Source organism: Lepidochelys olivacea (genome assembly GCF_965140295.1).
Source record: "Lepidochelys olivacea isolate rLepOli2 genome assembly, chromosome: 25".
NCBI classification, from domain to species: Eukaryota; Metazoa; Chordata; order Testudines; family Cheloniidae; genus Lepidochelys; species Lepidochelys olivacea.
Window position 1 is genome coordinate 4931518 of NC_140435.1, and position 12852 is coordinate 4944369.

General features: G+C 56.1%; 1 protein-coding gene across 1 annotated transcript; it reads left to right on the top strand.

Annotated features, from left to right (window-relative positions):
• The first annotated feature begins 4025 nt into the window (after positions 1 to 4025).
• On the top strand, positions 4026 to 12553 carry POLE4 (DNA polymerase epsilon 4, accessory subunit). Its single transcript, XM_084614635.1, has 4 exons — positions 4026 to 4256; positions 11376 to 11460; positions 11788 to 11829; positions 12197 to 12553. The coding sequence occupies exons 1-4, from the start codon at positions 4065 to 4067 to the stop codon at positions 12208 to 12210; spliced, it is 333 nt and encodes a 110-aa protein (XP_084470761.1). The 5' UTR covers positions 4026 to 4064; the 3' UTR covers positions 12211 to 12553.
• The last annotated feature ends 299 nt before the right edge of the window (positions 12554 to 12852 follow it).

The window sequence follows — 12852 nt, forward strand, 5'->3', positions numbered from 1 at the left end:
TGTGGACACAGTTGGCAACGGGCTTTGTTGCAAGGATAGGAAGAAACAGGAGACAGTAATGCAGGATTCACTTATTAGAACTTGAAGTCTAGAGAGTTGGGTTGTGATGACTGGGAGGGACTCCAGCCATGGGGGAGAAGGGGGGTCTCGAGGCTTCAGCCATGGAGGGGTTCTCGGGGCTCCAGCTGCAGAGGAGGGTCTCAGGGCTGTGCTCCAGCCGCAGAGCGGGGAGAGGGTCTTGGAGCTTGGGCTATGGGGGTGTGGGCGTCTTGGGGCTCTGGCTGCAGGAGGCAGGGCAGGGAGTCTCAGGGCTCCAGCTGTGGGGGAGGAGCAGGGGGTCTTGGGGCTCCAGCCCTGGAGATGGGCTCAGGCTTCGGGGGGCCAGGGGGCTCTGGCAACAGAGGGAGGTCAGGGGGGTTCAGGGCTCTGGCTGCGGGGGGGCGGGGAGGAGGTCTCGGGGCTTGGGCTGTGGCAGGGCAGTCTTCGGCCACAGAGGGAGGGGGTCTCGGGGTCTGGCCACAGAGGGGAGTCTCGGGCTGAGGAGGGGGTCTCAGGGAGAGGGATGTGGGGCAGGCAGGGGTATCGGGGCTCCGGCTGCAGGGGAGGGGGGCGCAAGGGGTGGAGCCAGAGGCTAGCCTCCCTGAAGTGGGGCTCCATCCGCTACCCTTGAGGAAAGGGCTAAATAAGAAAACAAAAAAAATCATAATGCTACTGCATAAATCCACGGTATGCCCACACTTCGAACACTGTGGGCAGTTCTGGTCGCCCCATCTAAAAAATAATTAGAATTAACAAATGTAAAGAGAAGGGCAACAAAAAGGATCGGATAGCTGGAACAGCTTCCCTATGACAACTGGGATTCTTCATCTTAGAAACAGACGACCTGGGGGCACTATGAAAGGGGTCTATGAAATCATGACTGGGGTGGAGGAAGTGACTAGAGAAGTGTTATTTACTCCTTCTCATAACACAAGAACTAGGGGTCACCCAATGACATGAATCGGCAGCAGGTTTAAAGCAAACCTCAGGAAGTGCTTCACACAAGGCACAGACATCCTGAGGAACCCCTTGGCTGGGGATGTTGTGAAGGCTAAAAGCAGGGGGGGGCCGGGTATCACAGGCCAGGGAAGGCTAAGCCTTCCCTAACCTAGGCTGTGGCCCCTTCCAGGCTGTGCCCCCCTCCTCTGAGGCAAGCCGGGGTTCAGCTCCCCCGTTCCGCTCTGGAGCTTGGGGTGTGGCCGGGGCGGTGCTCAGGCCAGCCCAGGGGTGGGGCCAGCGGGCACGGCTGGGGCAGGCCAGCGGGGGCTCCTTCTGCCCTGTGGGGTGGGGGCACTTGGGGCTCCGGCCGCAGGAGGCTTGGGGGGCGGGGGACTCAGGGGTGCTCGGGGAGGGGGCAGGGGGCTCGGGGGCGGAGGCGCTTGGGGGCACTCGGGGCTCCGGCCGCAGAGGGCTCGGGGGCACTTGGGGAGGGGGCAGGGGGCTCGGGGACGGAGGCGCTTGGGGGTTCGGGGGCACTTGGGGCTCCGGCCGCAGGGGTCTCAGGGGCGGGGGCGCTCGGGGGCACTGGGGGTGCGGGGGGCTCAGGGGCACTGGGGTCTCGGGGGCGGGGGGCCCGGGGGCACTCGGGGAGGGGGCGGGGGGGCTCGGGGCACTCGGGGCTCCAGCCGCAGAGGGCTCAGGGGTGCTCAGGGGCACTGGGGGCTCGGGGAGGAGGCAGGGGGCTCGGGGGCACTCGGGGCTCCGGCCACAGAGGGCTCGGGGGCACGTGGGGCTCGGGGGCACTCGGGGAAGGGGGCAGGGGTCTCGGGGACATTGGGGTCTCGGGGGCACTCGGGGAGGGGGCAGGGGGGCTTGGGGGCACTCGGGGCTCCAGCCGCAGAGGGCTCGGGGGCGGGGGCGCTCAGGGCCGCTCGGGGAGGGGGCAGGAGGCTCGGGGGTGGAGGCGCTTGGGGGCACTCGGGGCTCCGGCCGCAGAGGGCTCGGGGAGGGGGCAGGGAGCTCGGGGGGGGCTCGGGGACACTCGGGGCTCTGGCCACAGAGGGCTTGGGGGCACTCGGGGAGGGGGCAGGGGGGGCTCAGGGGCACTGGGGTCTCAGGGGCACTCAGGGCTCAGGCACTCGGCGAGGGGGCAGGGGGCTCGGGGGTACTCGGGGAGAGGGCGGGGGGGCTCGGGGGCACTCGGGGCTCCAGCCACAGAGGGCTCGGGGGTCACTGGGGGCTTGGGGGCGCTCGGGTAGGGGGCTCGGGGGCAGGGGGGGCTCAGGGGCACTGGGGTCTCGGGGGCGCTTGGGGAGGGGGCAGAGGGCTCGGGGGCGCTCGGAGCTTCGATCGTAGAGGGCTCGGGAGCGGGGGCGCTCGGGGAGAGGGCGGGGGGCTCGGGGGTGGGGGCGCTTGGGGGCACTGGGGTCTCGGGGGCGGGGGCGCTGGGGCAGGGGGCTCGGGGGCACTCGGGGAGAGGGCGGGGGGCTCGGGGGCGGGGGCATTCGGGGGCACTCGGGGCTCGGGGGTGCTCGGGGGCAGGGGGCTAGGGGGCACTCGGGGAGAGGGCGAGGGGCTCGGGTGCTCGGGGAGAGGGCGGGGGGCTCGGGGGCATTCGGGGGCACTCAGGGCTCGGGGAGCTCGGAGGCAGGGGGGCTCGGGGAGGGGGCGGGGGGCTCGGGGAGGGGGAGCTTGGGGGCAGGGGGCTAGGGCTCGGGGGCACTCGGGGAGAGGGCGGGGGGCTCGGGCATTCGGGGGCACTTGGGGAGCTCCGAGGTGGGGGGGCTCGGGGGTGCTCGGGGAGGGGGCTGGGGGCTCGGAGGCAGGGGGGCTCGGGGGCACTCGGGGTCAGGGAGGGGGCGGGGGGCTCGGAGGCGGGGGGGCTTGGGGGCGCTTGGGGAGAGGGTGGGGGACTCGGGGGCGCTCGGGGGGCTCGGGGGGAGGGCGGGGGGCTCAGGGCGCTCTGAGGCGGGGGGCTCGGGGAGGGGGCGCTCGGGGAGGGGGCGGGGGGCTCAGGGGCGCTCGGGGAGAGGGCGGGGGGCTTGGGGGGCTCAGGGGCGGGGGGCTCGGGGAGGGGGCGCTCGGGGAGAGGGCGGGGGGCTCGGGGAAGGGGGGCTCGGGGCTCAGGGAGGGGGCGGGGGGCTCGGGGGCGCTTGGGGAGAGGGTGGGGGGCTCGGGGGCGGTCGGGGAGAGGGCGGGGGGCTCTGGGAGGGGGCGGGGGCGCTCGGGGGGGCTCGGGGGGAGGGCGGGGGGCTCAGGGGCGGGGGGCTCGGGGCGCTCGGAGGCGGGGGGCTCGGGGAGGGGGGCTCATGGGCGCTCGGGGAGGGGGCGGGGGGCTCAGGGGCGGGGCGCTCGGGGGGAGGGGGGGGCTCGGGGCGCTCGGGGGCAGTCGGGGGGAGGGCGGGGGGCTCAGGGGCGCTCGGGGGGAGGGCGGAGGGCTCGGGAGTGGTCGGGGGCACACGGGGCTCGGGGGCGGGGAGGCGGGGGGCTCGGGGAGAGGGCGGGGGGCTCAGGGGCGCTCGGGCTCGGGGGCGCTCGGGGAGGGGGCGGGGGGCTCAGGGGCGGGGCGCTCGGGGGGAGGGGGGGGCTCGGGGCGCTCGGGGGCAGTCGGGGGGAGGGCGGGGGGCTCGGGGGGCTCAGGGGCGCTCGGGGGGAGGGGGGGCTCGGGGCGAGGGCGGGGGGCTCGGGGGGAACGCGAGAGGGCCCCGGCCTGTCATGGCTGTTAGCCGGCCACAAGCCCCCGCCCCCGGTGCCCCGGGAGCCCCCGCTGCCCGCCCCGCCCCGCTCCGGTCACTCCCCCTCCAGCTCCCGGCCCGGCCGCCCCTTGCTCTGGCCCCGCCGGCCGCTCTGGGGAGGCCGGACAGCGCAGCCCCCGGGGGCCCCCCCGAGCGGGCCGGGCTGCGCGCGCCACCTTCCCGCGGGAGAGACACGTGGGCCCGGAGTCACGAGGGGGAGGGGCCTGGGCTGAAGGGGCGCGCGGGGGACCCTGGGGGAAGCGCGCGCGCTCCCGGGGAGGTCACGCGCGGTCTCGTCGGTGGGGCGCGCGGGCGGCCGGTGCGCAGGCGCGCTGGGCGCCCGTGTCCAGCATGGCGGCGGCGGCAGCGGAGGCGGGAGCCGGGGCCGCGCCCCCCGCGGAGGAGCCGGGCTCGGGGTCGCTGTGCGCGGCCCCGCTGCGCCTGGCGCGGCTGCCCCTGGCCCGGGTGAAGGCTCTGGTCAAAGCCGACCCTGACGTGAGCCTGGCCAGCCAGGAGGCCGTGTTCGTCCTGGCCCGGGCCACGGTGAGGGGCGTCCGGGGCCGATTGCCCGGGCGCTGGGGGGGGCGCACATCCGCCGTCCCCTTCTCCCTCGGCCCGGCAGCCCGGGGGGTGCCCATAGGTGGGGGAGCGGGGTGCCTGTGGGGGGGCACCCAGAGGTGGGGGTGGGGTGCCTGTGGGGGGAGCACCCAGAGGTGGGGTGGGGTGCGTGTGGGGGGAGTGGGGTGCCTGTGGGGGGAGCACCCAGAGGTGGGGTGGGGTGTGTGTGGGGGGAGTGGGGTGCCTGTGGGGGGGCACCCAGAGGTGGGGTGGGGTGTGTGTGGGGGGAGTGGGGTGCCTGTGGGGGGAGCACCCAGAGGTGGGGTGGGGGGAGCGGGGTGCCTGTGGGGGGAGCACCCAGAGGTGGGGGTGGGGTGTGTGTGGGGGGAGTGGGGTGCCTGTGGGGGGGCACCCAGAGGTGGGGTGGGGTGTGTGTGGGGGGAGTGGGGTGCCTGTGGGGGGAGCACCCAGAGGTGGGGTGGGGGGAGCGGGGTGCCTGTGGGGGGAGCACCCAGAGGTGGGGTGGGGGGAGCGGGGTGCCTGTGGGGGGAGCACCCAGAGGTGGGGGTGGGGTGCCTGTGGGGGGAGCACCCAGAGGTGGGGTGGGGTGCCTGTGGGGGGAGTGGGGTGCCTGTGGGGGGGCACCCAGAGGTGGGGGTGGGGTGCCTGTGGGGGGGCACCCAGAGGTGGGGTGGGGTGCGTGTGGGGGGAGTGGGGTGCCTGTGGGGGGAGCACCCAGAGGTGGGGTGGGGTGCTCATGGGGGAAGTGGGGTGCCTGTGGGGGGAGCACACACGGGTGGGGTGGGGTGTGTGTGGGGGGAGTGGGGTGCCTGTGGGGGGAGCACCCAGAGGTGGGGTGGAGTGCTCATGGGGGAAGTGGGGTGCCTGTGGGGGGAGCACACACGGGTGGGGGTAGGGTGCCTGTGGGGGGAGCACCCAGAAGTGGGGGTGGGGTGCTCATGGGGGAAGTGGGGTGCCCATGGGGGGAGCACCCAGAGCTGGGGGTGGGTGCCCACGGGGAGGCTGTGGGTCTGTCCTATTTCTGAACTTTGCTTTTCCTCTTGCGTTACACTCTGACTCTCTTCCGCTATTTCTTCTGTTTGCGGCTTTCCTCTCCTCCCTCTCTCCCTTTCTGAACTGCCTGCCCCAGGCAGCTTTTAGCTTTTTTCAGTGAAGCTGTGCTGGTCACCGCTGCCCTTGGATACACGTTGATTTATATTGTATTTGGCATCAGGTCAGTTACTTGCACTGGTCACCGGCAATAGGTCCTGCTGTCATTTAGGCAACACATGTTCCCGCCCCAATGTGAAACTGACTGGCGTGCTCTTTGGTGGCTGAAGTACTCTGTGCTTCAAAGCCTGAAGAATTTAGAATCACAGAAACGTAGGTGGTTAAGTTCAGTCCCCTGCACTGAGCAGGGCAAGTAAACCTAGGCCATCCCTGACAGGTGTCTATCCAGCCTGTCCTTAAAAACCTCCAGTGACGGGGATTGCACAGTTTCTCTTGGAAGCCTATTCCACTTCTTACTATCCGTATGTTTAGAAAGTTTTCCCTAGTACCTACCTAAATCTTTCTTGCTGCAGATTAAGCCCATTACTTCTTGTCTTACCTTCAGGTTTCAGAGTAGCAGCTATGTTAGTCTGTATCCGCAAAAAGAACAGGAGTACTTGTGGCACCTTAGAGACTAACCAATTTATTAGAGCATAAGCTTTCGTGGTCTACAGCTCACTTCATCGGATGCATAGAATGTTAAATAAATTTGTTAGTCTCCAGCGTGCCACAAGTCCTCCTGTTCTTTTTGTCCTACCTTCAGTGGACGTGGAGAACCAGTGATCACGATCTTCTTTATAACAGCCCTTATGTTTGAAGACTCTTGTCGGGTCCCCGCTCCGCTTTTTCTCACATGCCCAGTTTTTTTAATCTTTCCTCATAGGACAAATTTGCTAAACCATTTATCATTTTTGTAGCTCTCCTCTAGACTTGCTCCAATTTGTCCATGTCTTTCCTAACATGTGGTGCCCAAAACTGGACGTATTACTCTGGCTGAGGCCTCACCAGTGCAGAGTAGAGAGGGACAGTTACCTCCTGTGTCTGACATACCTCGCTCCTGTTAATATACCCCAGAGTGATATTCACCTTTCTCACAACTGCATCATGACATTGGCTCATATTCAATTTGTGACCCACTGTAACCCACAGATCCTTGTCCATTTCAGATTATTGCTTATTTTCATGCACAAGCAACAAAGAGCCAGGCCATCATAATCTCAGTGTATAGCCCAGTGGACAGACCACTGGGCTCCAGCTCAGCCTCTGCCTTGCTGTATGATCTTGAGCAAATCACTTCACTTCTCTGTGACTCAGTTTCTCCATCTGTAAAATGGGGATAATGACACTGATCTCATTTGTAAAGTGCTTTGAGGCATACTGACAAAAAGTGCTAGATAAAAGCTAGGTAGTGTTATTAATCTGCACTCTATAATTCACACATAAAACTGTCACTTCCACATATGATTTACCTATAGGGCAGCAGTGAGATCTCTTACTATTGAAACTTTTTTACTTTTACAAAACGTTACAGATCACTTACTAGCATATACCCAAGATTGTAAAAACCCTCTCAAAATAAGTAGAGAGAAATGCGCTTTAAGGTACAGAATCTGCTTTTTCAATTGAGATTGGTCAGTGTCATCAATTTGCAAAATCAGTTATTTGCAGCAAGTCTTTCCAGTTATTGGCATAAATTAGCACAGTTCTCTCCACTGTCTCCGCATAAACAAGACCAAATAAGAGATGCCAGACTGTTTTGAAACCCTTGAGTATTCAAGCGGCAAAGAGTCCTGTGGCACCTTAGAGACTAATACCCACTTCGTTGGATGTAACATGTATTCACCCACGAAAGCTCATGCTCCAATATGTCTGTTAGTCTATAAGGTGCCACAGGATTCTTTGCTGCTTTTACAAATCCAAACTAACACGGCTACCCCTCTGATACTTGAGTGTTCAAGAGATTCTTAGTCAGATCAGATCAGAGCCTGATCCTGCTAACACATTTAGCTGCATTTCAGGGAAACATTGTCCCCTGGAAGAACTTTTCATATATAATTTGAAACTAAAGTAAACTTCTCTGGTTGCAATGTAAAATAAGACTCTCTTAAAAAAATCTCCCTCTTCTCTTCTGGCCTCTACCCCACAACAGCCTCCTAGAGTTTGGATGGTGTCACAACATGGGCTGTGTCCATGCCTCTCTTATGGCAAAGCAAAACTGAAAATAACCTGTTTAGGTTGTACAGCTTCCCCTGTCACTGTTTGCCTGTTACTAGCAGCAATATTGGGTCCCAGAGGAACATGACTTTGAGATGATAGATGCAGTGGAGGATTAAGATTTGAAGTTAATTCTGGACTTGATCCAGTGGGGAGGCTGTCATCCTACAAGAAGCAGGAGAAGGGACTTTCAGTGCCCCAGGTACGGACTTGTGATGTTCGTTAATCTGATAAGAAGCCTGTGGCTGTAGGCTATGGCAGTGGTCCCCAACCTTTCTGTGGGAATAGCATATTCCTATTCCCAGAAGACTGTGGCGGGCGCCAGACACCCCGCCGCCAAAATGCTGCCGAGAAGCAGCAGTGGCAAGAAGCATTTCGGCAGCATTTCGGCAGGCGGTTCTTCTGCAGCTGCGCTCAGCGGCGGCATTTCGGCGGCACGGTATCCTGCGGGCACGCACAACTGCCCCAGCGGGTGCCATTGCGCCCGCAGGCACCGCATTGGGGACCCCTGGGCTATGGCATATTTATTATTATTTAACTGCTGACTGTGTGCTCAACACTTTATGGAACACCGAGCTCATACAGTCTCTACTTCAGGGAGATTACTGTTTAAACAAGAGACACAGAGAAGATAGGATGCTTTGGGAACAACAGAAGAGGGAATGACTAGGATTTTTTTAAAAAAGTGATAATGTTGTTAATTTCCTTCTTGGGCATTGTGGAAGAAGTGAGCCATTAGGATGGATTTGAATGGCAAGAGAATGGTAGCTTGACAGACCAGAATAGGGAGGTTATTCCATGCATAGCAGGAGCATTAAAGGCAGGAGGCAGTTGTCAGAGACGTGGCTAGGAATTGTTAGGGAGCAGAGCAGTAAGAGACCAGTTTGGAAATGTAGGCAAGAGCTAAGATAACTTACTTCTTAGCATCCCCTAGGAGGCAAACTAACCCAACAGGTGATGAAGAGTAGGCAGGGCGTGACTCAGTGACTCCTGCAGCTGCCATTAGAACTCTCTGGACACAGAGCGGGGAAGCATACTGCACCATCCCACGGAGCGGTCCAGTGTGCACGCCTCTGTCCTGGAGAATTCCAGGAGCAATTCTGCTTGAGTGGGGCAGCTCTATGCCACCTCCAAAATGAGCATGTGAATGAATTGCCTTGTAGGACCCTTAGAATGTTTCGTTCAGTCACTTGCTCCCATTGGAGAGCAATATCTCCGGCAGCCCTTTTGCAGAGATTTTGGCTGTATAATCCAGCTTCCGCTTTCATTCAATAGTCAGTCCATTTTCTGTCTTGGTTGTGAGACTTTTTCATTTAGATTGGTGCTGAGGCTTGTGTGGCTTTATTATGGTCTCTTTCAGGGCTCTTCCAGCTCTCTTTCAGTTACCCTCACTAATTATCCTGTTTAACTCATCTATTAGCTTCCTTCATTTTATTAATGTCACTTATTCTTCCTGGCTGACAGAGTAGCCTGCACTTTTCTCCCTTCCTGGATTTTTGTTGCAGGTTACCATGGTTTAGGGCAGATAATTTGACTTGAAGGCCTGTGATGATCAGCTTGCTCTGAATCTGACTGTAGCATATAAAAATTCTGCATTCCTGTGCCGTGGAAAAAGTGGCAGAAGAGAATAGAAATCTCTTTACATGTACCCATAAAGGTGCAATCATTTAAGGGCTTGTTTTATGAGAAGTTACATTTGCTGATTGGATCAGAAGACCTGAAGCAGATTTGCCAGGTTACACATTTGCAGCATTGAAGCTGAATGTCACCGGTCCTGCTCAACAAGTGCCTGTGCGTGCTGCAGGACGGTGTATGACAGCCTGTCAGATGGACTCTTGCCAGCCAGCAGGGAGCTGGCCAATCTAATACTGAATGGGATAGTGGGTGCCTCTTCTCAGGGAGCAAGATAAATCTCTCCTTAACAAGCAGTGCTTATAACCTTGCTCAGAAAATCACCACTTGCTATTATTTGCCTTGTCAGTTACAACCTGGTCTCAAACTTTCTCTTTTTAGAGCACAACAGTCTTGCTGTTTAGTTTCAGAGTAGCAGACGTGTTAGTCTGTATCCGCAAAAAGAACAGGAGTACTTGTGGCACCTTAGAGACTAACAAATTTATTTGAGCATAAGCTTTCGTGGGCTACAGCCTACTTCATTGGATATATAGAATGGAACATATAGTAAGAAAATAAATATATATATATATATACACACACACACACACAGAACATGAAAAGGTGGAAGTAGCCATACCAACTGTAAGAGGCTAATTAATTAAGATGGTCTCTAAGGTGCCACAAGTACTCCTGTTCCTTTAGCTGTTTAGTGTTTGTGAAACCATTAAGGGAAATTGTAGAAGCCCAGAATGCTTCAGCAGTTCAGTTGCTGAAGGTCCTGTCTGTCATCTCCCTATAGCAGGTTATGCTACCTCTGCATTGCCTTGTTTGGCCAAGATAGGGACCTGGATGATCATGAGCTGGGTAAGGCTCAGCCTGAACTCGAGGATGCTGGAAGGGAGAAGAGTCTGGAGAGTTGGTAGGAGGTTGTTTACTCCCTCTGTTAAAGGTGCATGTCTGCCCTTTGTCAAAGAATTCCACAACCTCAGGCTCTCCTAATTTGAGATAATAGTGGTGGCTATAAGTGCTGTCTAGGAGGTTGCAGACTTTGCTGCAGAAATCCGTTGTCACTTGCATGCAGAATTGCTATAATGTTCTCAAGGCTATCCTGGAAGAGCACTTGGGAGCTTTAGCTAGTGCAGAATGTGGCAACCCACTTTCTTAGTGCACCAGGCTGACGTGAGCACTGTACACCTCTGCTCTGCACTCGATTCCAGCTTGCTTCTGGTTGCAGTTCCAAGTGTTATGATTGATAAGCTGTAAATGGTCTCTCTGTGCCCTGATGAGATCAGCTGAGCTACTCTTGCTCTCCGTTCCAGTGATTGTGCTCTTGTAGTCTGGTGTCTGGGCAGTGGAGAGTGTCTAGCTGTGGAATTTGTTCCCTCTTCTGATCAGTCAGAGCCTGGGTTCCATGTACTTCAGGGCACAGTACAAGATGTATTTATTTGCTGCAACTAAGAAGCTCATTTGGTGGTAGGTGGAGGTACTTATAGATAGGTTATTCTACATTGTCCATTGAAAGTTGTGCAGATATGACTGGCTCTCAGAAGGTGCAGTGATGGGCAGTTGGTAGCTGGTATCCCTGACAAATACTTACTTTGGATAGCAAAGCCTGCTAAGCTCAAATCATCAAATGTCATAATTTTGCAAGTTGCAGGTCCTGGGGTAGGAATATTAACCATGGGCCTCAGTAATCCATGAAAGTGGATAACTGTTTCACAGAATCAGAAAAGTATGTTGCATGTTCAAGTGTGATGTTTTGAGAGAGAAGAAAAGCAAGACTCACACTCCTTTCCCTAGAGACTAACCAATTTATTTGAGCATGAGCTTTCATGCTCAAATAAATTTCGCGAAAGCTCATGCTCAAATAAATTGGTTAGTCTCTAAGGTGCCACAAGTACTCCTTTTCTTTTTGCGAATACAGACTAACACGGCTGTTACTCTGAAACTCCTTTCCCTCATCTCCAGATATACACAGGGACCTCTAAAGACAACCCTTCCCCCCGCCCCTGGCACCATAATAACACTTGTCCCTGATATGCAGTAATTGTCTAGTTTAAAGGTTTCATTGAATATTCTTAGAGCTGATCAATAGAAAGGGAGCATCTAGAGGGGGAGAGGGTGTAATTTTGTCCTTTAATCCTTCAGAGCTCAACTGTGCTTGTAACAACAGGTTGCAGTCACACCTTTCACTTGTTGTAACAATCTGTCTCTTCCATCCTGTAGGAGTTGTTTGTTGAAACCATAGCTAAAGATGCTTATGTGTATGCTCAACAAGGAAAAAGGAAAACTCTGCAAAGGAAAGACTTGGGTAAGAAGACCATTTTTGTTATGCTAACCTTTGTCAATAATATTATTTGACTGAAGGCTCTTTCCAGACGATTCCATGTGTTTTGTGGCATTGTGGGTACAGATTTAAAACCGTATTATCTTGTTCCCAGAAATGAAAAGAAAAAAGTTCTCTTCTGCCAAATATTACACTGTAAAATATTCCCCTTCCCCTCCCCATAGTCTCCAAACTGAATAAACCTATTTTTAAAAAGTCATTGTTAAAATCATATACTGATGTGTATAAAATATCTCTGCACTTGAATTGGTTTATCTATGCCAATTGTTTTCAATTCACTTTGTTTTACAGATAATGCCATTGAAGTTATTGATGAGTTTGCTTTTCTGGAAGGTGAGTTTCTGGTTGGTTTAATTTTGGTTTAATTTTTTGCATACATTGTCTCCATATTGACAGAGGGAGAGCAGATATTTGCAGATCTTTCTGTTTTGACTTCAGTTTAGTAATAGCTAGTGGCCCAACTAGAAATGTGCCACTTGTCTTGGTAACATTTGAAATTCAGCATTCAAAACATTGAATTGAGGTGTGAAGTGGAACACCAGCAATGAAATACCTTTCAGGGAGATTTGTTCTTAGAATTTTGTGATCTGGTTAAGCTTTGATAAGTTACAGCATCTTCCCTTGGCTGCTTGTAAAGTAGTTTCCACTGTTCGTTCATGTCTATCTGTGCTGTCTGCCTTTGCCCCTTTTGAATTTCTAGGTACTTTGGACTGACCTCACCAGGAAGAAAGGAGTTTCCTGAAGAAGGAGTCAGCGGAGTGGGGTGGCCCTTGGAAGACATGGCATGAAATTTTCAAATTAATCTAGACAAATTTTCGTGGAAGATGTCTCTGTTCCTAGACTACTTTGGAAATCTCAGCAAGAATGTATTGTAAAAAGTTCAAGTTGTGATAATTCTTTATTTAAAATCCATATTTTTTCATACATTTTTGTATGTAATATGACCTCCAGCTCACATTTCAGACTTTCACTGTGTAACACAGCAATAGCTCGGAATAGCCATGCTGTACTAGTATCTCCTTAGAACTCGGTGGTAATAAACAGCATTGTGATCCTGCCTCTGAAGTCCGAGGGTAGTTACTTTTTTATGGAAATGTATTTCTTGTTTTTGTTACTCTCTTGGCCAAATAGAGTTAAATGTTTCTTGACCAATGTGTGTAATAGTTTATCTTCAATGTGTCTATGTGAAGGGACTGGGGTGGGGTGCGCACATTCATGCATACGTTATGGGAAATGTTGGCCTCATAGTGGGTTAGATAATATAACTTGGCATCTCAGTTGAACTAGGCAGTGTTCTGCAGGCAACAGTTGCAGATCCTCATTGAGTTGAATTTTGCACTTAAAAGAGGGCTTCAG

Excerpts from the sequence above, each read along its gene's own strand:
- POLE4 (XM_084614635.1), top strand. The coding sequence starts at position 4,065 with ATGGCGGCGGCGGCAGCGGAGGCGGGAGCCGGGGCCGCGCCCCCCGCG. Across the intron at positions 4,257-11,375 it reads TCGTCCTGGCCCGGGCCACG|GAGTTGTTTGTTGAAACCAT; the intron begins GTGAGGGGCGTC and ends TCCATCCTGTAG. Across the intron at positions 11,461-11,787 it reads TCTGCAAAGGAAAGACTTGG|ATAATGCCATTGAAGTTATT; the intron begins GTAAGAAGACCA and ends TTTGTTTTACAG.